We start from the raw sequence: 25,809 nt of genomic DNA on the forward strand, positions 1-25,809 counted from the left end.
CAGGTGTGTGTGTGTGTAATTCAACTCAAGCGGAAAAGGATAATCACCAAACCAACGCGCATTACGCATACGGTGTTGAAAATAAAACTGAATAATGGAGAATCTCTCAGTGCCAGACACACACGCAGCAAAGAAAATGTATTTGGAGCTTTTTTTGCCAAACACATCAAACACTTTATGCCGATCTTTGAAAACACCGTTCTTCTGAGTTGTGTCTTGAGCGAACATTTAAAAGTCAAACGTAAAATGGGCTATCAAAATAACTTTTGACACGCAGTCCCCGAGCTGCGTTGTCTGTCATTTTGGCAGACACATACTGACCCGCATGTGACCCCATAAAGAAACACACACAAACCTCCCGGCTCAGAAGACACACATACAATAAGTGAGCGTCTGTGGGAGTTGAGCTGTTGCACATTGACAGTAAATTTTCTCACCACTTTTTTGTTGTATATATATAGATAATAACGTAATAATTCATAAGTGCATAAGTGATTCCATACCAAATGATAACAAGATTAACAATGTAAGAAAACAGATTTATTGGCCTCAAAATATCATAATATTTGTGAAACAGTGATTTTGTCTTGGTTCTCATATATCTTCTATGGTAGTGTGAGTGTCATGTTGCACATGAGACTGTCCAGTGCAAATGAAATCACTCATCACTCCTGACACTGTGGTTCTAGAGACATCAAACTCTGGGGAGTAAGTTCAGTGGCTACACAGATGCCAGTTTTTTTTAAAAAAAGTGTCTCTGAATCCTGAGCTATTTCTCAGTCCTGAAAAGCACATGAGAAGAAACTTCTGTCTGGGTGAAACACATCAGTAAGTTATCGGCCTGGGGGGAGACTCAGAAAATCTATGTGTAGCTTCTCCATGAAAGCGTTTCCCAGTGGATAATGAATTTGACTGCCTCCTCACACACAGGACATTTGTGTTAGTGCTTGCTTGCTCAGCAGTTTTTCAAAAGTCTTTCCACGAGATGGCACTTTGATGGTGGTGACTTAACTATGATCAATGTGCGCCTATCGATATTTAGTCTCTCTGCTCCTCTGCTTCCATCTCTGTTGCCAAATTTCAATCAATGGGAGACAAATTAGAGGCAGGCTTTCCGTTTAATCTTATAACCTCCATCTATTTAACTTGACTGCATTTAAAACATATGCTGCTGAATGTGTATACAGATACAGATGTGTCTCTATACAGTATGTGCACTTCAGTCTGCAGAGGAAATACTTCATGTTATTGATAGCTAACAAACAGAAACCCTCTCACATCTGCTTTAACACGTCAATCTGTTTCCTGCCTCGCACAGACTCGCTATCACCGACGGGCTCATTTGCTCGTTCTTGTTATCTAATCTAAGGCGTCATTTAAACACACCTAGTAAACTTAAATTGGAACGGCCAACCTGGCGGAACTGGTGTGGAGAGGATCATCCCTGGCAAACTTTGTCAGCCATGACTGCCCCATGTGTCACATGGCTGCGGCAGCAGAGGTAAACAGGAGCTGACACCTGTCACAGATGTTGGAGCGAGCCAACAAGCAAGCCCACATATCTGTCCATCTATGGCGATCCGTCATATGTCATCCAGCTGGAGCAAGGACTAAGGATTGTCATTTCAGCTAATATCTATGTTCGACACTGATGCCATCAGTCATGTGGAAACAATAGGAAAAGCAGTCTATGAATATTAGTATGTGTGTGTGTGTATACATATGCATTTGATGTATGAGGTTATCATATGAAAGGGACTTGTGCAATATAATTTCTTTTGGCTTTGTTTGGAATCTTATGAATCAAAGTCATTTACCAGCACTCACTGCAGCCCCTCCCAGAAAACATTAAAGCTGTGTAGCGACTGTTAAGATGCATGTTGCACACTGATGTGGCGTGTCATGTAGGGACGATTGCAGCCCGTCTCCAGCTATGAAGCGTCATATCCTCTTTTAGACGGGGCCATTTCAAAAAACACCTCGCTGACAGTTTAAAATGACACGGTGACAGCGACACAGTGGGGGTTTGAAGACTCGACGAAAATAGAGTTTGCACTCGTTCACAGCTCTGGCACCTCGCGGCCTCGTCTACTGTCGGGCCTTACTGGAGGGCGGGTAGCGCCACATTTACAACACGAGGGATGTCTGTACGTTCCGATGTCGACAGCCTTTTTGAAGATGCTTTCAATGGGAGAAGACGAACCAGCATATGTACGTTTAAAGCTTTATAATCACTTAAAGGACTCACACATTCCTGTGTGAGCTCAAACTTAAAGTGGTCCACTTGCAATAAGCTCTCTCAGGATAGCACAAAGTCTGAAGGGGGCCATGATCACTAGTTTGTTGGCAGACTTCTGATAGATGTCATGGAGAATTGTGCAATTTCCAGAACTGCTCAACCAGATGATTATGGTAAATGGTTTGTATTTATATAGCGCTTTTCTAGTCTTGATGACCACTCAAAGCTGCTTTACACTACAGTTTTGCCATTCACCCTTTCACTCACACTTTCATACAGCGCATCGCACTCATCTTTCATACTCACTCACAGCCGTCAGGAGCAACATGGGGTTAAGTGTCTTGCCCAAGGACACATCTCCATGTAGACTAACGGAGCCGGGATACGAACCCACAACCGCATTGTTTATTTCTTGGAGCCGCGTTACTCGGGATTTGAAATGACTCGTCTTATCTGATGAGCGTTTGTGCCCAAAACTGTAGAAACATGTCAAAGAAAGATCTGCAAATTCATAAAAATAAAATCCTATCAAACAGAAAGTGGAAGTATAGACACAGACACACACAGTCCCTGTGTTGCTGGCAGACGACTCATGAGTGTTGGTTGTAGGTTTATATTCTCTACATTCTCACTCGGAGAGAACACTTCCCTATGTGAAATTGCTTACCCAGAAGAAGTTGATTAAATATTTTCTACTTTTGGCTGTTTTACATACACATATCTAAAGGATACACACAACTGAGAAAACACACGCAACCCAACCCACACATAATCACAGTTTACGAGTGTCTGGCACACACACAAGCTTCACACATACACACAACCCTGTCATTCCCGATGACATTCCCAGCCCCCATTACCTGCATACATTAACAAACCTTTCTGATGTTCAAAATTATCCATTCATACATTTGAATAATTCAGATTACTTTAAAAGCTGTTCACTCGCACACTTTATTTTTTTTTCCAGATGGAAAGGCAGCTATTTACCCAAAATCAAATTTGAATAAATCCCATAAATCCTTTCAAAGTTCCCCGAGATAAACCAATCAAATGAAGGCCCCCAATGAAGGCTGACTTGCCCAGTCAAAATTAACATTCATACTCACAATCCTATTTTTTTTTTTTTTTTTCATTCAAAAGAAATCAAACAGCAAATCAAATTGCAGGGGCCTGTTTGTGGGGCTCAATTTGTTCGAGATAAGAAGAAGGTGAGAGAGAGACGGGGCCACTGCTGCACTGCCTAATGTAATTCCAAACATAACAAAAATATATGACAGAGTAAATAACACGACTTTGGTTCATAAAAGTGGCAGATGATTGTATTTGTATAACAAAGGAGAAATATATAATATGTGACAGGCGAAATTATATTAGACGGCCTATTCCCTATTATTCCTGAGATGAACCCTGCTTATCACACTCGCCAGTGACTGTGACTGTGTGTGTGTGTGTGTGTGTGTGTGTGTGTGTGAGAGAGAGAGAATTATATCATCTGACTAGGATGGAAAACAGTTTGTCATAATGTTTATCTGGTGGCCATTAAACATTCATGTCTGAGTTTATGTGCGATGATAAAGTTGCAAAAGAGAAAGAAAAATAAAGAAGGATTAAAAAAAAAAAATCCCTGTGAGCAGGGAATTTTTGATTTTTTACAGTTTCACTAAATTGAACACTGCATGACAAGAGCAGAGAGACAGTGAAACTTCACCGCTTTCCTCTCTCATAACCCATCTCTGCCTCCATCTTATTCCAACTGTCTGTAAATCATGACAGGCGGTAACCTCGAGCTTCCTCTTTCTCTGTTTTGAAAACAACTAACCGTCTCTGACACTCAAGCTTCCTGTGTTTTAACGAATCACACACACACACACACACACGCACGCACACCCTCTAAACATGACCTTGAAAGTGAAGTTTGTGCTTTGAATTCTACAAATACGTTCACAAACTGACTTGTTAAGGGATTAATCCAGTAATTCATTCATTCCCTGAGGCTGTAACTAACATTAACTCTCGGGAGGCTAATGCGAAGATTTTTAACGTGCAGTTTTCAGGGTAAATATTTACATTATGGGTTTGTTAATTGTGCATAGTAATGGGAGTCACAAAACAAACTTTATATTAGGAGGTATACAACTCTCAAACAAGTGTAAAGGGCAGGTAAACCCTAACCCTGCAATGTCACCCACACACACCCACACAGACACACTTACACCTAAGTTCAAGCAGCTGGTTAGTGTGCCCTTTACTGCCCACCCCCGGGCACTGCAGTGGTGCGAATGCAGCTGTTTTGCAGAGCTCTGGAAGGGATTAAGGAAAAGCTATGACCTTGTCAAGGGTACGCAGTCACTTTTTTCATTACCCCCAATATGAATGAAACGGCACTCACTCCAACATCCCAGACTTAATCATCTCTGTGAGATACTTCTTGCCAACAGAGGTGAGTATTTACCAAAAAAAATCATTTAGAGCACTCTCTAGCATCTGTACATCTGTTACGCCCTCACTCTTGACTTCAAGTTCAGTTTTGTGCTGATACCTGCATCAACAGCCAGTCTCTTGTGTATTTTGAATACAGTGGGCTGTCGGTCTGAAAACAAAAACAGCATGGGGACCACGAGTCGTGCACATCATGACTTGTATTTAAGTATGTAAGAGAGTGTGTCCCCACTGCCTCAAAGCATCGCCCGTAATAGTTCTGTGAGAAGATCTCGGCTGTTGTCAAAACAGTGATGTGAAGTTGCTGCTGGAACATCTGCCTTTACATTGTTTGCCGACAGTCTTTGTTTTATTAAGGAGGTTCTTGAGGCACCGTGATGCACAATTGTCCAGTTGTTAAAGATGGAGCTGCCTTTCTTATTACAATGAGACACTTTCGCAAACCCATACATGCTACTTGATGATTTTTTATAAAAGGAATGTCTCTAGCTAGAAAACTGAGTATCACCATGAACAGTGGAATAAGAAGACACTGATTTGAATCATGTCCATGAGCAAACAAACGGTAATACGATGAGACATTTGACCTTAGGTTGTTATTCTCTGAGCATCAAGATCCCAAACATAGCATCTGATGTTAAATTAGGCTAGCAGGTTATATTAACATGATTATGCATAGGGCTGCTCGATTATGGGAAAAAATAATATTCCTTTTTATTTGTGTCAAAAAATCCAATCACCACAGTTTCAAACGATTACTCATTGACATAAACTTGAAACACATTGATTTTATTGTACCTAAAAAAGTGGTTTTGAACATGAAATTTTGAATGAAACCTTTGAATTTACCTTAAAATAACTACAAAGTATTGTATTTTGTATATCTTTAACCCGGGGATTACACTGTTGTATTTTTTGCCACCATTACAACATTAAAAGCATTATTTTCAGAATAAAAGCCCCCATTCTGTAATAATCGCTTTGTTTCGAATATTTAGTTTTTTTAATTGTTTGGGGCCAAAATTGCAATTGAAACAAGTTTCGATGAATTATGCATATTATTTTCAGCCTCTGTTCATACCGATACAGTAGAGATTTGAGACTTAACACCAAACAAATAACTTTGAAAAGTCCAACAGGTTACGCTGACACTAAAATAATAATGCAGCCAAAGCTTTGGAAGTGAGACTTGTGTTATGAGTGTGTAAGTTTGCCCTTGACTGACCCGCCTGGGGCTCTAATAGACACATGGCCTGCTGCGCAGTTGGGGATTCTGGGAGTCTACTCTCAAGGAGCAGATGCCAGGGCACAAAAGCTGTTCATCTGGCATAGAACTACAGCCAACTGGACAGACCCTCTACCCACGAACAAAAACATCAGCATGAGTGAATAAAGCCTCGCCCCCCCACCCATACACTGGACAGACACACAACCACACAGGCAGCACATTACTGTAGAATGCTGAAGCCACAACTGAAAACAAAACTTGCAGCTGTAGTGCTTAACTTTTAAGTCTGTTACATTCAAACTGTTGTCAGATGAGTTAACACAACGTTGATAAAGCTCGCCAGAACTACACAACTCAATGTGTTTTTCACACAACTTCCCAAAACAAATATAATTTGCTCCATTAATTACTTGATCATTGTGAATTATGTTACTCGTATTGCCATTCAGCACTGCTACAGAGAAAGAAGATAATGTGTCATAAAACATCTTATTATTGTGAGAGAGACACAGAGCTAAAGCACTCACCCTGGAAAGACTGCACTGCTCTCTCCACGAGCTCCTCGATGGGATAGCTGGCCAGGTCTCCTCTAGCATGCTTGGTCTTACAGTAGGTACACGCATTCAGACACCTGAAGAGATCCAGAAACACAGTGATAATCAGTGAAAGAGAAAGAGAGAAAGAAAGAGTGAAAGAGAACTGAAGGTTATTATTACTCTTTAAAGAAAGGATGAGAGGAGTTTTCTTGAAACATTGTTGCACTCAGGGTGTGATGCCAAAAATAAAAGCACAATTTCATCTTATTTGCAGTTGTTTCTAGAAGATACTTACAACTGAGTACAAGTGGACTTCTTGAAGACCTTTCACCTCTCATCCAAGCGTGTGTTCTGAAAGTTTGTTGTGAACTTAAATGAGAGGTGAAAGGTCTTCAAGAAATCTACAAGTACAGTTGCTTCAGATTTGTTGACCTTTGGACAATTGTGACCTGGATGAATGAGAATCTGCACAGACTTCCGTATATACATTTATAATTCATCATCTTTCATAAACATACTGTGGTGGCAACTCTACCCTTAAGGTTTCAATTTCTATCTCTTCCTAGGAGTACATACTAACAGCTGCACAGCATAAGTAGAATACAGCACACCATGTTGTTTTCTCACTAAAAACTCCAATACTCATAATAAAAAGGGCTCAGCATCTATTAAAGCTGCGGCTAATACAAGCTTTTGACACAGAACAAAGATCTTTTTAGTCACCAAGTTAAAATTGGTTTAATACTGGATTTCTACCCTCCAGTGCAATGAAAAATGAAGATTACTTCACATCATATGCTGCTGTGATATATAGCTGGTAAACTAGTATGAGACTGTGAAATCAGACTGATGAAGATAACAGGCATAAACCCTGTATCTGTCCATGACAGACTCATGGAAAAAAAAATAACAGGGAATCCCCAGAAGCTGAAACTGGCAAACAACACGGAACTCCAGCTGGACTGAGCACACATATGTTGTCATGTGTTTCCAATTTGGGTCATGTTGATTCCATGTTGTTCTAGAGGAGCAAACTAAGACTCAAAGTCTAAAGTCTGTAGTATTTAAATCCCCCAGTATAAAAACACTTTCCTCTCAAGGACTTAATCAGTGCAGTGAATGACATCTATCCATGAAGTGTCTTGCTATGGTCACAAAGTAACGTAGAAACACAGAATCAGTTAAACCTTGAGGTTTTTCCACCACCTACTGAAAGAGGGCTATTGTTGTTATCAGCTCTGGGAAGAGTATGTCACAAGACACGCTACAGATGGAGCCGGAAAAAGGCCTTTCGGGGAAAAATAAAATTGAATATGCAAAGACAGAACGATTTAAAAAGAAGAGCTTATCAGAGCAGAGGTATGTTACCGTTTAGTGCATGGTATTCGGAACTGATATTACAAAGGTCCAAGCCCTGACAAAGCACATACATAATAATCTATGAAACACTTATAAAAAATAATTAAAAGAAAATTGAGTATGAAGGACCAACAGGAAACAACATTTACCTCTTTTACTGTCCCTATGCAACATCCTCATTTAGTACGTGAAGAACCTTCAATATCTTGATAATCATTCCAATCAACCCATCTCTACTTCTTGGGGTATTGCTTCATCCCAGTTAAGGGCACTAAAGATGGCAGCTAGGTCACAGGACCTAGCTGTGGAGAAAACACAGACAGATGGGGCCCTGCATGCACGCACACACACACACACACACACACACACACACACACACACACACACACACACACACACACACTTACACCACCAGGGGGTCCATCCATCTTAATGTGATCAGGCCCAGCTGAGTGGATCACACCAACATTAATCTCAAGAGACAGTCAGTGGCCTGTTGTGTGTGTGTGTGTGTGTGTGTGTGTGTGTGTGTGTGTGTGTGTGTGTGTGTGTGTGTGTGTTAGTTGCCGCTAAACATTCGGCCTGTATCACAACAACGCATTAGCAGTTTCGACCTCTCCATCAGCCTAAACAGACTGTGACAAGTAGTCTGCACCCGTAGAGTTGCACTAACTGAAGGAGGGGAGCATTGTCACTCTCTCAGTGACACACACACACACTCAGACGCAACACACTTTTTTTTGTACTGGAAACTTGTTTTTGTTCAATCTAGAACATGTAAAGAGTTCTTTAAATTAGGGGGTGGAATAATTAGTCAGTGATCAAAAATCTAAAACAAAAGTAGTTGCTGACAGATTTAATAGTTGAAAATTTGGGGTGTCTTTCGGAGCAAAGCATCTTTTTTTTTTTTAATGGAGTGAGTCATCTTGCCTTCTACCAATCTCTGCTGAGAGTTGCGCACACACACACAAAGGGACGACAGACGCTTGTGTGTGATGCTTCCGCCTATTTCGTTAGCCGTTAGCTCCAACTGGAAGGAGCCTAAGTTTACAGCTGAGATTCTATGATGTAGAACCAGAAATACTTCAACCCGCCACTTTTCAAACAGTTAGGTGTCGTGACTGTCTAATCAGTAGGACAGTGTTTGTGTTTTCCCATTGTCACTGGGGTCTAACTAAACACAACATCATTGTCTTCTTCTGATGAGAAAAGAGGGACTGGATGCAGGCTAAGCTGTGCTCACAGTGCCCTCTGCTGGACAACTTAGCAATTATCCCCAAACAGTTTATCAATAATATTGCAATTATTATTATTCATAGTAGTAGCAGTATTACAATACCTTTTATTCATATAGCACTTTTAACAGATGTTCAAAGAAAAAAATACAAATTGAGATGCTCCAGAGCTGTTGTGCGAGTATATCGCAATATATGATTTCGCAAATACTCAGTATTTTTGCAATACCGTGATACTATGGTATCGCGTACCTTGGTGTTTCTGGTGATTCCCATTAAAATAAATATACACAAATTAGATATAAATCGTACTGAGAGCAGTTCAGAAAAGGTGAGTTTAAGGGAGGGAGTTATAGGGGGAACAGAAGGTTAACTTCTCCCCACTTGTTATTATGTGATTAGTCGATTAGGTTCCATAGCCAATGACTAGTCAACTATTAAAATAGTCATTGGAGCCCCACTTCAAATGAACTAAGTTGTACTAGTGTGGTGGGTGTAAAGGAGAAACTCTTCTCCCCATTAAATCCAAAATAGTTCTCCTCCTTATCAAGCCTCCATTTTTTCCCTTCTTTGTTTCCGTCCTCCCTCCCTCCTGTTCCGTCCCAGTTAATTAAACCACAGAGGTATCTGTTGTACCTGACAACAGTGCAGTTCATCAATGTGTTGCAAAGAGACAGGTTACCTCCCTAGTGTGTGTGGGAGGGTAAGAAGGCAGAAGACTATTGTGTGGTTGCAGCCTTGGAAAGGTAACAAAGAATGGAAAATGTTTCTATACATTTGTTAACCTCTGCTGACACACACACACACACACACACACGAATACAGTATAATTCCCTTTGGAGAAACTCCCCTGAGCTGCATGTTAAAGACCCAGCTTGGGAAAGAGATGAGCAGAAAAAGGTTTTCTCACTGATAAGCATTTAGGATATTCTCATTAATCACAAAATTGCTCACTGCATAAACAAATTGGGCGATGGGTGCAGTAAAGCGAACGTAACTGTGTGTGTTCACCGGGGTTTGTATTGTGTCAGCTTAAGGATGTAATTATGAAAACAATGCTTAAACTCAGTGCGTTGTGTAAATTGCAAAAGGCAGATTATTCAATGCATTTATTGTTAAAAGTGGGAGATGGATGAAGTGGGTATATGAGCAAACTAAATTATAAAACTGCCATGATATGCATGAACAAAGCACCCAGCCTGTAAGTTTTCTATTAGTGCCATCTCAAAGTCAAAGTGGAGGTTCCAGAAAAAAAAAGTGGAGTCAAGGAACAAAGAATGTTGACACAATGGAGTAAAGACCTATTAGGAGCAATGAATAGAAGATGATTAGTTATTCGGAGAAAGGTTGGCAGCTAAATCAGACTTAGTCCTCGTATCATTGTCACAACTAAGAACCTGAGTGCATTCAAGCTGCATGGGAATACACAGCAGCAATCTTGTGGGACTTTGGCATTCCTGAAATCGGTTATCATATTAGTGGCTCCAGTTTTCAAATTGTGATGAGGATTTTGGTGGAAAAAACAAGTTTAATTGCTTACAGCTTGTGGAGCTCAATCTGCCTGGCTCACTTCTCTAGAAATTCAATGTTTATTAAAAAAAGAAACAAAGCTGTGCCAGATAAATACAGCAGTGATGTGAGAAAACACAGCAAAAATACTCTCTCGCTCCGTAATGTCAAACAGAGACTTCATTACATGATAATGTGGGCAGCGCTAATCTTAAACAGTAAAACTTAAACATTTCCACTGCTGGTTTATCCATTTTAAATTTCAGGTTGCGCCATTATAGTTGCTGATTTTAATAAATGATTTCAGTGATTTTTAATTGTTTCATGTGATAATAATACACTAACCCACTTTGGCATAAACACTGACCTCGTCAGGACCAGTAGTCCTCATGGAGACTAGAACCTGGTCCTTAATGAAGCAGAACCGAATTTCCCAGGAAATGGTCAAATTGAAATAACATCTTAAGTTTAGATGTTATTTATGGTCAAGTTAAGGTTAGGCATTAACTGGTTAGGGGAAAACACTTAGTTCAGGCTGTCCAAACGAATGGAAGTCAATTCAGAGTTCTTGGAAAAATAGCTGTGCAAATGTGTGTGTGTAAAATGTGTCACATGCTGACCTCAGACTTCTGTATCTTAACTGCAGCAGCCTTGCTTGTTGTTTTGACTGAAGAAATGCAGCGTCTGTGCATGCGTGTGTGTGTGTGAGAAACTACAACCCTGTGTCTACAAAGAAAGCCCGACTGTTTTCCTAACTTCTTGTTTCGTCTGTACACAGACCAGTGTTTGTACTCGCTCACTCAGCCCATTGTTACTGGACAAGAATGGTATGATGTTTGCTTCTTACTGAACCAGCAGAAAACTGAAAAAGAGGGTCAAAGTGGTCGAGTATATTTTAAGCTGGATCTGCAGGTGGGCCGACTCTTTCAAACTTGTCGTCCTTACTGACCGCCGTAAGACTGATTTTACCTGCTCGAAGCATAAGACACTTAAAACCAACCGTAAAAGGATGCTTGATTGTCTGTGAGTGCATTTCCATGCACAGTTGTGCGGTTATAGCTCGACTACCCTGTTGACACAGATGTGCAAAATGTCTACAATTCAGCTCACTGGTTGCTTGAAGCAACACTTGCCTCTGCGTCGGCAGTCTGAGCTTTGCAGAGTCACAATCAAGATTCTGCTGTAACTTTAAGATTGCACTGTACTGTTGTGGAACGATGCAGGACTTTTATTTGATTGAATTGAACAGCTTCTGAGTCATTGTGACGGTTAAATGGCTTGTTGTAAGGAGACTGGGTGCTGTCTCCACTCTCCCACCGTCTTTTAGCGGGAAAACCAGCCTTGCAAGACCATGGCCACCAACCCAGGTTCCTCAGAATCTTGAGGCCTTAGCCAAAGTGTCGAGTCTCGCAAGAAACACAAATTACTTTATCACGCTACACACACACCTCCCAGCAAGGTACTGGCTGTAAGATCAAGGCGGGGAGAGTGTTATTTTAAACGTTTGTCATGGTAGAGCCGGCAGAAAAGAAGCAGAAAAGAGGAAAGGGATGTCTGACTGAGTGAGGGTCCACACACACGAGTAAACATCAGACCAGCAGTTCTCAGCCAAATGACGAGAACTGAAAAACAAAGAAGCATGCAAAATGGATGCTGACATGGCATTTTTGCTGTTGCACTTGTAGGTATCTATGTATTTATGTGTAATGTCAACTATTGTTGTGAAAACATTATTTGCACGAACATTTTTATGTACATTTGTTGCTGGTTTGTTTTCAGGGGAAGAGTTGGCTGCTCTTGCATCGGCATGGACGGCTTGTGTTTTGTTGAAAACAAATGCACATGGCTAGGAGAGGGGAAGGGAGGGGGGAGCATCAGTGGTGGGTTTTTAACGACAGTGAGGATAAAGGCGGGAGACGCAAGCAGGAATTCCGTTGAGAAAACGATGGAAAAAAAAACCCACCAGACTTGCAAAATTCCCCTTTAAAAGTCAGATAACATCATGGTGAGATGGCGTCTCATTTGTTGAGAACCGCAAGGTCAAAAGCAGGGTCAAACTCAATATCTGAGTGGATGTATGAAAATGAAGCACCAGATCCATCCAAGGTCCCAGTGCTACAAGACTGCCATTAAAGAGTGCAAACAATTTTGCAGCAGATGATTCTGTCTTACTGACTTATCGCAGGGAACAGAGAAGACGGCCTCAGTACAGGATCGCAGCAAAGCATCGACAGAGAACACACCAGACGTCTTCAGATAATAAACCAAAGTAATATTAGTTCACTTAATTAAATAACTTCGCTACTGTCAAAAGAAGACAGGTTTGGAACTGCAATTGAAATCATTTTCCTGGCAAATCAGGCCTTTAAACGTGAGATACAGTGCCATAAAAATATGAAGTGCTCTGGATTCTAATACAAGAATGAGAACTTAAAGATAATGAATTAACATGACTGACAAACACAAGTGTAAACCCTGGGTCAGGTGACCTGCATAACATATAGCCGGATACTGCGACCTTTGGTCTTTGCCAATTGTGTTTTTTTGTCTCAAATTGCAAATTCAATTTTAAAAACAATTAATCACTCAGTCCTAAATATGTCTTTGTTCTGTTTGGTGAAAATACTCTGTGTAAGTGTGAGTGAGAGAGAGCGGGAGAGAGAGAGTGGGAGAGAGAGAGCGAGAGAGAGAGAGAGAGTGAGTGTGTGTGTGCATGCATGTGCATTTTCTATTACACTGGGGCTAATTCAGTTACTCAGGGGTTCTGTAGTGTAATGCCTTGTAATGACACACAATCTCATTTTGTCCAAGGAGACCCATCAATCTTTAGGATTTACTGTGGGGAGCAGAGTCTCTCTCCTGGTGTGACAGTGGGGAGAAGAAGAGTCAATGCAGTGGAAGTGTTTGTCTCCGTGTGTCAGGCATGTATTTTTGTGTTAAGCAGTGGGGAAGAAGGAAATGGAATAATATGTTCAAACCAGTGGAGCTGAAAACTACCCATACACTGGTTTGATAAACAGCAGGAGAGGCCACCATAGCTTACACAGGTGTGCGTGTGTGTTTGTACTTGTATTTGTTACCTCTTAAGGACCTTCTCTGTCATTAACACTGACCTTGTCAGGACCACGGAGACCAAAATCTGGTCCTAATGAGGTAGAACCTCATTTCTGAGGGTTAGGGCTAAAATTTAAATTGAGATTAGGTTTAAGTTATGGATTACGCTTTGTTTATACGGTCCAAATGAACAAAAGTGTGTGTGTACGGCTGCATCTAATGATTATTTTCATAATCGATTCATCGGTTGATTATTTTCTCAATTACTCAATTAGTTGTTTGGTCCATAATATTGCAAAATTTTGCTCTGTTTCCCAGACCTTGAAAACTCAAATGTCTTTTGTCCACAAGCCAAAATTATTCAGCTTCAATTATTTATATGAAGCAAAGAAACCAAAAATATTCACATTTATGAAGCTGAAAAATCGGAGAAATATTCCGAAACTGATTATTGATTATCAAAATATTTGGCAATTCATTTAGTAGTTGTTGTTGCAGCAGCCCTACCCTACCTTGTGTGTATGTCATCAACAAAACATAAAAAGACAATAGAAATGCCTTTGTTGAGATGCTGTTTGTGTAGTATGTGTGTTTAAAAAAAAGGTTGCGTGTACATTGTGCATTCAAGCATTCCCATGATCCACAACAGTCCACATTTTGTATGCGATCTGAAAATCCTTGTGTTATCATCCTTCACTCCTCTGTGCTTCTACTTTCTGAAGCACATCAGCACATTTACTCAATTTTATTGTGGCTTCACCTGATCAATTTTCACTTCCCCCCAAGGGAGGAAAAAACCACAAAGGAGGAAAAAAAAAAAAAAAAAAAAGGAGGACATTGACCATTGCTTGACAAAATGAAAAAATCAGTCAAGGAGACAAGTGAAACGTGGTTTAGGTATTTGCTTTTAAGATAAGGGCAAATTATCTATCGAGAGCATCGCATGAAATCCACTGGTGGATATTACAGACAGGGAATGCAGATATGCCCGTCTCCAAAGTTGGTGCCATTCAAAGAAAAAGGGTGACTTCTCATGTTCATCTCCATGGCCTTTCATGCAAAAACTGGCCCCTTATTAATTTATTCACTTCTACACTGCGGTTGCCAGAGAAATTAAAATTGCCAAAGACCACATAGAGTTAGCCTGATTCAATCTGCTTTTAACCCAACTAATGACTTCCCACACCCACTGCCTCCCACGTTCCTCTTCGGACCGCATGCATCCCCCTTTTTTCTTTCAAGCTGACACTTTCATCTGCAAAAGGCTCATCTGCTCTTATAGTGGCTATTATATAGTGATGTTGTGAATGTTTGCAGAGAGGAATAAGGCATAAAAGAACAAAGCAAGTCAGGGTATAAAACAGCGCCAAAAATAATTGTAGACATGAACACCTTAAAAAAAGGCGGAAAAAATCAGAAGATGATGACGCATGTGCATGTGGAAAAGTGAAGGGACACAGTGCATGGGAAGTATGACCCGGCTCTACAGTATCTTTCTTACTGAAATTGAAGAACCTAGGTGAAGCCACAAAAGAATTAACACCTGAATTAACAGATCTGTAGATCTGTTTTGTTTCTGCTCTCCCCTACATCACCCCTGTATGCAATGGACATGTAAGAATAAAACAAAAACAACACCACTATTGACCTTATTGATAAAGTTACGGTTACATTTAAGTCGCTCCTTAAATGGATCGTTTTGATGCTCCGATCGACAAAATAAGAGTGTTGTCCAGAGATGAAATACTGCCATAAAATTAAGCAGACAAAGAAGACCCAGTTTTGCATCTCACTCATGCCAAATGAAGATCAGAGCCAAATAAATCAATTTAAACCCTGTTTTAAACAATATTTTCAAGGTGGGAATGGGTTAAATGGTCCCCATTAATCACCTGGACTGTAGCAGACTGCTGCAATCCAATTTGCCCTGCCACTGTTTCATAATGAACACAAAACATCTCTAACTTAAGTATTTTGAGGCACCCCCACCCCTCCTCTCTCTCTCCCTCTCTCTCAGAAACAGAGTGATCCATCTGTCACTGTTGGACTGGCCGCCGGCATCAGTGAGGGAAATCCCCTCTGTCCGCACTTAGAGTCAGAAAGTGGGCAGTAATTGTGGTCCTCTCGTATTAACTGCGGACACATCACGTCAGGAAGAGGAGTAATAAAATGCTATTCTTTCAACTTCTGTTTTCGAGCTAATACGTTTTCTGACATTCTTTGACATGCAGGACACTTCTGCTGCTTCGGTTGTGGCTTCACAGTCAACTCCTAACGCCGCCCCCAATTTCTCAGAGTCACATTGTTGTTTTCTGCGCATCTAGATGACTGTGACCCCAGATTTCCTTTGGCTGGACATAGCCGCGAACACAACACCTTGGGCACAATGGTTCACACAAATCTATGTAAAGGTCGAGAGCAAAGCGCTGATAAGGCCTATTATTCCACTGTGTCGGCCTCAAGATTGGATAGAGAGAAGTTGTGGCAGCCAGACGCAAATCACAGGAAGCAGGCAGCTAATGCAGCAAGGGACTGTCAGCTAACATAAACATATTCACAGCACACACTAATGCACAAACATGCAGACACTTTTCAGTCTGGCTTTGCAGGCTTTGTTTACATATCGTGTGTGTATGTGCGCGCGCTTGCGTGTGTGTGAGTGTATTTTGCTACAGTGATTATTAGTGATTGTAGAAATCAAGGATTTAGCGGGGATAAAGCTGTTTAAAATGAGCTGGCCGTCTGTTTGAATCTTTCATGATTGTAGGAAACCACAGGAGGAAAAAAAGAATGAACAAACAGAGAAAAAAAAAACACAGATTAAAGATTCATACAATGCAGCTTGAGTGGAGCATCCGAAATATTCACGTATAAAAAGGTATTAAATGTCTATTTAAAAACCGTAGCAATGGCATTGTGCAATATTAAACATGGCTTAATGGCCAGATTAAATTAGCTCTGTAGATAAATATGTTACTATTAGTGTCAAAAAGGAAGAAAAGAAGGAGCCGAACAAAGGAAAGAGGATGAAATGCCATATGCATTCCAAGGTTATCTATTGTACTTCCCGGATTGTTGATTCCTGTAGGAAAAACCCTCTAAACCCAATGTCAAGACTGTTGAAATGTATTATAATAAATCTTGTAATGTTTTGTTCTATTAAAGAGATGTCAGCGTCTCCATTTGTCGATCTAGCGTTAGTCTAACCCTACAGCGCTTGACGGAGAATTATGTGCCGGCTGTTGCGGGGAAAAATATCAACAATGTTTTCACAATGTCATATAAAGGGCATGGAAATAACCATCCGTGTTTAGACAACGGCAACATATGTCGGGATTACATAACAACAGACACTTATTATGGCGGAAATCACGCGTTTTGAACAGCGGCGTCGGCCTCAATGTCAATATCAATTCAAAACGCAGCGTAAGAACTGCCAATGAAGCCAATTCAACATCAAAACAGCACTCGGTATGCCAGCAATTCACTTCTCAGGTGTTTGAAGGAGCTCTGATTAGAAGAAGCCTCCTTCAACTGTCTACTCTGTCTGTGTCAAGCTGTCGACCCGCCTGCCTGGAGGATGCACATGATGAGGTTGGTTATTGGGTATGGTTTAGAGCAGAGGATCATTATCACCTGACTTAAGCACATCGCAACAACAATAGCAGAGATTGTGACTGCCAAAAATGTGACTAAATACAGGACATGGGAGAGACTGATAATGGAATGAAATGAACTGTAACAGTGGAACAAAGGGATGTCTTCTGTTTTTTTTTTTTTTTTTTAAATGCCTGGAGTCTAATGGTAAAGGTTCAAACAATCAGACACAGCAACAAATACACACACAAGTTTAATGACCCATTCTGACTGAGTGGCTGTAAATTCCTTGTTTATGATGCTGAAGCATCACGATACAACGTGCTCACAAGAGGGCTTTTATTGTTGCCGAGACTCCACACACACACACACAGGCAGACACACACTCACACTCAGAGATATACACAAATCAAGAAGGGACCATTAGTGTTGCCTGGGGCAAAACCCTCACACTTGTGAAACCAGCTTCCCTGCTACTCTGAAGCGTGCTAAAAGTGGGACACAAAACAGAGCATTAGAAAGACATAGAGTGTTTTTTCCAGTTTGAGGCTGTATGAAAAACGAACTCCGCCCTCAGGCTCATCTGTTTGCATAAAGAAGTTATAGAGAGAGCTTGACTTAAGAGACGATCTAGACTTAAATGCTGGCAACTGGATCATAAGTCAAGCACAACATCTTGATTCAGTCCATGTTGAAAAACAACCATACTTTGCTCATTTCATGTTTTTCTCTATGTTATGTCTCTTAAGGCGCTTTGTGTCATCAAGATTTTGGAACAGCGCGTAAAGAGCTTGTTGGGTGCATGAGGACTAGAGCTGAAACGACAACTAAATTAATAAATAGTCAACTATTCTGATAATCGATTAATCAGTTTGAGGGTTTTTTCATTATTAAAATAAGATGTTTGATTGTTTCAGCTTCTTAAATGTGAATATTTTCTGGTTTCTCTGCTCCATCTGAACAAAGAAATCCTTAAAACTGAATCATTTTGGTTTGCGGACAAAACAAGACATTTGAGATTTGACATCATTTCCAGGTTTTAAAAACAATAATGGACATTTTTCAACATTTTCTGACATTTTATGGACCAAACGATAAATTGATCAATCGAGAAAATACTCGATTAATCGATTATGAAAATAATCGTTAGTTGCAGCTCTAGTGTGGACAGGGCATGCGTGAACTGAATGGAGCACAAGCCACACTCACCAAGCAGAAAAAACATTTTGACAGAAACAGAAGGAGATAGTCATCCGAGCCTTGACCTGGCAACCATCGAACAGACCGACACCCTGACTACCCTGCCCGATGGGCCATTCAGCTGTGAGGCGCTCGAACCAGACAGGTCCAAAAGGAGCTGTAGCAATGTTTTCTTCTTCTTTGGTAGGGATTCCCTGCGTTCAGACTTGTACTGCCACCCGATGGTAAAGTGGAATACTACAGGACCCTGGTGAGCGAGTATACGACAGGATTTATTCATTAACTACTACTTCATTACTTCCACTGCTTTTACTGACCCTTTAATAAACACACGCACAAACTCAGTCCACATATCCGCAGCTTGTGAAGCAGCCTCCTGCTGTATTGTTGCATATCCAAAGGTTTTATGATGAGCGTGAGAGGTTTGCCTTTATGAAAATCTGTTTCAAGTACATATTTTCATGAAAAAGCTTGGCTGTTTTTGTGCCTTCAGCTCAGCCTAACTGATATTCAAGGTCACAGGAAGAATGGCATGATTTTCTTGTATGGACAGCTAGATTCCAGGTGGTGAAAAATATTGTTTTGACTATTTTTCTTAAGTGGAATATTTTTTGCTTCCAAATGTGTTAAATAAACACATTTTAAATGTTTAAATGTAACACATTTTAACAAAACATTAGAGGTATTAGTTTTGTTTCAAATTATTGGATTTCTTAGCAATACACATTCATTAATTGCCCGTTACCTTCATAATGTCCGTAAATCCAGAGGAAAACAAAGGAAGAATGTAATTGGTTGATATCAGCAATAACCTTGGTGCAACATTTTTGGACTGAACCTTCAAAGAAAAATCAGGGCCCTGACTCATTAGTGTGTCAAGTAAAGATGACTGAAATAAACTGTGCTAATGGCCCAGGAGAAACCTGCCAATGTTCCTTTAATGCAAAGCCAGAGGGCTTTTGAGAACTAACTGGACAACGCTGAATTTATTTTCTGATGGGGATAAAATTAACTCGATGGGGGGGGAGAAAAAAGTCAATCTAATTTGGCTTTAACAGGTCCAAATGAAATTAATATGCAACTTAATGAAACTAATACAGTGAATCAATTTGAACACGAAATTGAATTTTCATAGGTAATCCCAGGTGAAACATTATGCCAAGCTGTTGTGTGGATTTGCATTGATAAAGAGAGGGGAACAGTACAGTAGGTTTATCTGCGAGGACCAGGCTAAAATCACCCTGTGCGGTGTAATTTGAAATTTAACTATGAATGTGAACATAATGGATGACTGTGGTATAAAGAAGTCAAAAGGTCACCCTCTGTGTCTTCTGTTCTGCTTCGTAGAAAAATACACTTCATCTCATGGACCTAATTTCTGTTTATAATTGTGCTAAGAGGAAGCAATGTGTCGACATGTTCACCTCTGGCATCCACATAAGAGCGCTAAACCTGCCCCACCGAGAGCGTGATCTCTGACCACATCTATTCACACTCGCTATTATGCTCAGTGAGGCATTCTACAGAGATGAGAACATCGAAGCTGTGCTTAAAAAATGGTTAGCATGCTTTTTGTTTGTTTGTTTGTCTGTCTTGTTTATCCTCTTGGCATCTGATAGTAAAATAAGTACAGAAGCTTTCTTTGTCCATATTTGGCTCTAATGCTCTGGTGGTCGCTGAGCTGAGGCAGGGAAAATTAAGGAATCAGTCACATTTTTTAATGAGGATTGCATATATATATATATACACATATATGTGTGTGGGTATATATATATATATATATATATATATATATATATACACAATATATATATATGTATATATATATATATTTTGTGTGTGTGTGTGTGTAAAACATAAAAACATTAAAAATAGAATACATTAAGAGATTCAACATGTGTATAATGTATAATTTAAGATGTTAACACTGTCCTTGAATTATTTAAACTATATTTTAAACTTCACACACAGCAGCATGACATTAACTTGACATTTGGCAAAAGAAATAAAGAGAAAAAATGACAGGAAAGGGAAGAGAGTGCTTAAACACATCCATTTAAGCACAACTCTCTCTCTCCCACACACACAACCCAAAAAAATGGCAACAAATATGAGACCCTAAAGGCCACACACAGAGGTACTCCAAATTAATGGTTTCAAATAATATTCACATCTGACGCAGAGGCCATCTGAGGAACAACTGCAACTGATGTTGTGCATGTGTGAGTCTGAGAGTCAGACAATGACCCCTCTGTTTCATCAGCTGACAAATGTCACCAATGATGTCACTACTACCTCAGAGGAATATTTAAAGCAGATCATCTGAAGCGGAGCACATAAAGGACATATTCAGTCTTCTGAATAGCACGTACACATTTGTGCATGCACACACACGCACACATAGTACGAAGACCATGTCAAATTAGTGACACTAAACTCGCACAAAAGCACACAGTAAGCTCGGATTTACGTAACACCAATGGTATTTGGGGGAATATGTCAACAGCCGATCCAGCCAGGCAACATACTGTATAAAGAGGGATTTATTCGTGGCCAGCCTGACCCTTTTGAAAAAACAACATCAAGTTCATCTGGATCAGATACAGACCCCCTGCTAGAGGAAGGCAGGCATCTGTATATGCAAGCCACAACATAACAACAAAACAAAGAGAAACGCAGAAAGACAAAAACACACAGTAATAAAAAGTCAGACACGTGCAATTTAAAAAGTAAAAGAAGGACTGACTACAAAAGGGATGCACAGAGTCTGTGGAAGAGCCAGAAACAGACCGTGCCTGCATTTATTGTAAGTAGCTTTTATTACCAACAAAACCAGGAATAAACCTCATACAGCTCTGGTGGCTGATTACAGGAAATAGCTTACCAGGAAGACATGAATAAGACTTCAAAAAGAGTGCTTAAGATGTACACTGTGGCTGTTCTTTTAAAATGTTTTGTTTTGGTTGTAAAAGTCAAACGTTGCATTTTCAAACGTGCGGATTCAATTTTCACCAGATGTGTCAGTTTATTTTAAAAACTGACACTTTCTAATATTAGATAAAGTCTCTTCTACAAAGAGCTCTCACACTGCAGCACTGCAGACTACAAACATCTAACACACAATGCCTTTTTGAATTAAGACTGGCTGTAACATAAGCTAGGAAAAAAAAAAGCTATAACATGAAGTTGTTAAAAATGTGGGGACGGCAAAGTGTGAGAGCATGATTTAATATAGTTGCTCTTTATTGTGTGTAATGGACGCTTGCTTGTAATCTATGAATTTCAAGACAAAGGTAAATGGATGGCAGCAAGACAATGCATTTACAGCATCACTATCACTCCCGATATAATCATAAAAACACCTACTCTGGTCATATCACAGTAATAAATAATAGGCCGGGACCTGAAAACAGGTCACAGCCTTGTTGTTGGCGGGTCACTGTGTTACAGAGACAAGAATGCTGCTGTAATTAGCCCATAAGGTTCAAGGACACTAATGGAAAGTCCAGCAAAACAATGAAACCCTTCAACAGAAAGTTATGTACAGAGAGACGATGCAATGCTGACAACAAACTGATTCGTGACAGCTCGGGCTTGTTTTCATGAGCGTTATTTTAAAAGCGTCAGGACATTTCCACAGAAACAAAGGTTTTTTTTATTATTATTTCGACAAAGAAAGCTTGAGCCCTAAAGCTAAATCAGTGCTATGTCCACAAGTTGTTTTCTTCATTATATACATTATATATAAAACCAGTAATGTGTGGACCTTGAGGACATGCAGGCAGGTGATTGATGGATTATCATCAGTTGAGGCCCAGCACAGGAGAATTAGTCAGTCGTAACCCTTTTTAACTGGCCCACCGAGGATAGAGCATGTGGGTTGGTACGGAAAAACAAATCGGTAAACAATGTGAAATTAGCCCATAAAGTGAGTGAGTGCCAGTACATTTATCTGTCTTAAATATAATTCTGTGTTTTTTTTCTGAACCATAACAAAGCAAAATCACACCAAACATACAGTAAGTGTTCTTGCACAAAGAACAGCAAAAATAAGAGAACTGTAACAGAATAATACAGAATAGTACAACTACTGTTGGAAATTACGAAGAACTTAATTCGATTTTATTTTACAGAGCCTGCACAATCTCTTATTCTGCCTTAGTATTGTGTATAAAAACAAATTAGATGGGGGACAGGAACATTGTTGTTCTGACAAACGGATGTCTGCCATCATGACAGACACAGACACTGTGTTTGTGGCACACGTCAGGCCTCTGATTCCATAACACAAGCATGCTATGTACAATCACACACGGAGGCAGAAAATACGCAGGCTTGTTCGGCTCGGTGTAAATGAGGAAAAGGCAGCGAAACGTCACTTTAAACTGAAATACAGCAAGGACTCTGTGTAAAAAAAAAATAAAAAATAAAAAATAAAAAGAACTCATGTTGTTTCCGTCGTATTTCGCGATGGACGTGAAATTGAAGCGGAAACAAAATGCTGCACACATGCCGAGTATTGATTACGGCACTATATGCATACACATGCACAAACCCTCACACACATAAACACACACATCTCAAACAAACCATGTGAAATTGATAAAATTAGGTGCACAGAGGGGCTCTGTTTAAGTGGTTGTGCAAAGAGAGGAAAGGGCACACATGGTAAACTAGTCTAACACACACACACACACACACAGTGTTGTACAGCATTTTTCGTGAAGACACTCGCATACGTAATACATTCCTTAGCCCATTACACCTTAAAAATCACAAGTAAATGCCTTAATGTCACCGTAAACCTAAAACCAAGCCCTTTTAATGTGTTTTTTTGGTCCTCACAAATACGTATGCACAACTACACACACACACACACACACACACACACTAAACCAGAAAGGCAGGAAAGCAGTGAAATTTAATCCACAGTAAAAAGCTCCATATTTTATGAGGTATGTTTTCTGTTAGTGTGTCTGTGTCCTACCCAGTGTTAATGGAGATGATTTCAATGAGAGGGTTTCTTCTGATTTTGGGCAGGTCCAGTCTAGCTCCTCCCAGCCTCCGGCCTGCATCTTTCTTCTGACCTAACAGGCGAACTGAGTGACCTGAGAACATAGAAGAAAAAAAAGAGCAACTTTACATTGTATGCTAACCTCAAACTAAAACAATTCCCATCAGTTACTATTTCCTGTGGTTTACTTGTTAAGATGACAGTGTAAGCATTTTCAACAAAGTGAAATATGGTTTTAACCCAGTTAAACTGGAATAACATAAATTCCTTAACTCCATCTGACAAATAAACAAAAAGAGAAATCTGTAGTTTGGCTGGTGTGATAATAGAGGTGTGGTACAAAATCTAAAGATATGATAATACCGCCGGAATAAGTCAGAGGAATGACTGCTGCAAGGTTTTTTAAAAAGACAAATGAAGAGTTGGGGGAAAATATTTCATTAAAACAATAACCAATTGAAACAGGAACATCTTGTGTCTCCTACCACTCAAATTCCCCAATTGTGCAACAATGTGCAAAAGTATCGTTACACTATTTATTACATATTATTGTTTTAGCAATGCTATGATGACCATAGACTCCAATTATTTGTCAATCACATAATTGGAATACATCCAGAAAATAATAGGGAAACACCCTTACACAAACAACAGCATGGAAACTGGAGTAGAACCCTAATTAATGTTATCGGTAAAACGTACAGGTTACATAAGACCAAAGTTGAGCCACATTTTTCCAATCCAAACGCTAATAAGCACAGAATTTGACTGACACTGTCTGCACATTACTTTTTTTTTGTTTGTCCATCACCTTTTCTCCTTTCTGACTCTTTGACATGGGGGAAACCAAACATCAGATGTAAAGGCTGCCGTGGCATCCACAAATTAGAAATCTCTATCTCGCTCTTCAACATCCATGTTCTCCTTAGCCATTAACACAGGTATCTGCCATGTCCGCTATACTAAATCTGTCTATCTGTATGTCCACCATCTGTACGGTGATTGAAACCTTTGTTTCCTGTGATATTGTACAAACTGACAAAACTGTAACTTCCTGTTGTGATCTGTTCTTGTCCAAAAACAAGAGCCATAACATCCTGAGACATGCACAAATACATTCACATACAACTTCCCACCCACACAAACCTCTAGCACCAGCTTTCCACATAACATCCACCTCTTGTTAGCTAAATGAAAGGCTTGATTTCCCACGTGCAATAAATGTGGCTGTAGCATGGACTGGATACGGGACGAATGGGAGCGACATAAAAGTGTGGACGTGTTTATCAACACAGGAAGAAATTAACTGGTCTATCTGTGCAGGAAATGGCATAAGAAGCAAACGTCTGTCACCACATCCATTTAAAATCAATTAAGAACAAGCGTGAACATACACAGTGTGAAGTGGGGCAATAACCTGATATTCTTGCTTGAGTAAACTCTGCTGATATAACCAACATTTTTAATAGAGTTGAAACATATTAAGGATTTCGACATGGCTATTTTGTTCGAAATGTACAAAATGCAAATTGATGAATCTAAAAAAATATCACTCAGTGAATTAAACTGAGTGTTACAGAACCAAATTGAAATTTATAACCAAGTCTTCAAGCTAAAAGCTCAAGATGTCCAGCATTTGGTATGTAGGAAATGGGACGCAGGAGTCTCTCCTTCCCAAAGGACTAATAGGCGACCAGCCAGAGATGTGCAAGAAGGAGCCGCTGAGGGATGGAATTGTCTCCCTGTTTTCATCCACTTTACATGGGTCTCCTGGGAGGGTGGGCTCAGGGCAGGAAGCATGGCTATCAATTGGTAGATAAAAATGACAATCTGCCCCAGAGGAGGACAAAGAGCCAATCGGTGAGGCGTGACTGGTCGTAATATCCCAGTACAAGCGAGAAAATGAGAAAACTTCCCTCGTGGAAAACAGCTGGGACTTGGAGCGTATTTGTCCATCTTCTCCTCTGGCCAGCTGTCTGTCTGACTTTGGTTGTGGAAAAATGAAGTGCAATTCTCTCTAAACTCTCTGTGGATTCATTGACTAATATCATTCATATGTTCTTTAACAGAGTTGCATCTGCTCCTCAACTGCTGTTTTAAATATTTGATCACATGTATGTACATTAAACAAATATAGTTTGTATTTAAAACAGACAAATAATACCAACGATAAAGACTAAATTATCTATAGTTTAAAGGCTGAAAGAGATCATAATGCACCAATGTCTAATTAAAATACTTGTGAAATCAGAAATTAGTTTTTGACCTTGATAATTCTGTGAGTTATATCATCTTACACCCACCCATTTGATACAATCTAAAAATCCTATATATCGCATGCTACACTATGCACAGACTAAAAACTAAGTTGTGTTGCGGGCTGCTTATTGCTTTTT

The 25,809-nt window shown here is 39.9% G+C and overlaps 1 protein-coding gene across 1 annotated transcript in view; it reads right to left on the reverse strand.

The window, feature by feature from the left end:
* Positions 1 to 25,809, reverse strand: part of cdkal1 (CDK5 regulatory subunit associated protein 1-like 1) — a 211,355-nt gene that overhangs the window by 113,540 nt on the left and 72,006 nt on the right. The window contains exons 7-8 of the mRNA XM_058648452.1: positions 23,387 to 23,507; positions 6,437 to 6,540 (exon numbers count right to left, since the gene is read on the reverse strand). Coding sequence (XP_058504435.1) covers positions 6,437 to 6,540; positions 23,387 to 23,507 — 225 coding nt within the window. The remainder of the gene's footprint in view (positions 1 to 6,436; positions 6,541 to 23,386; positions 23,508 to 25,809) is intronic.

The sequence above is a fragment of the Solea solea genome, chromosome 13, assembly GCF_958295425.1.
Source record: "Solea solea chromosome 13, fSolSol10.1, whole genome shotgun sequence".
Lineage (NCBI taxonomy): Eukaryota > Metazoa > Chordata > Actinopteri > Pleuronectiformes > Soleidae > Solea > Solea solea.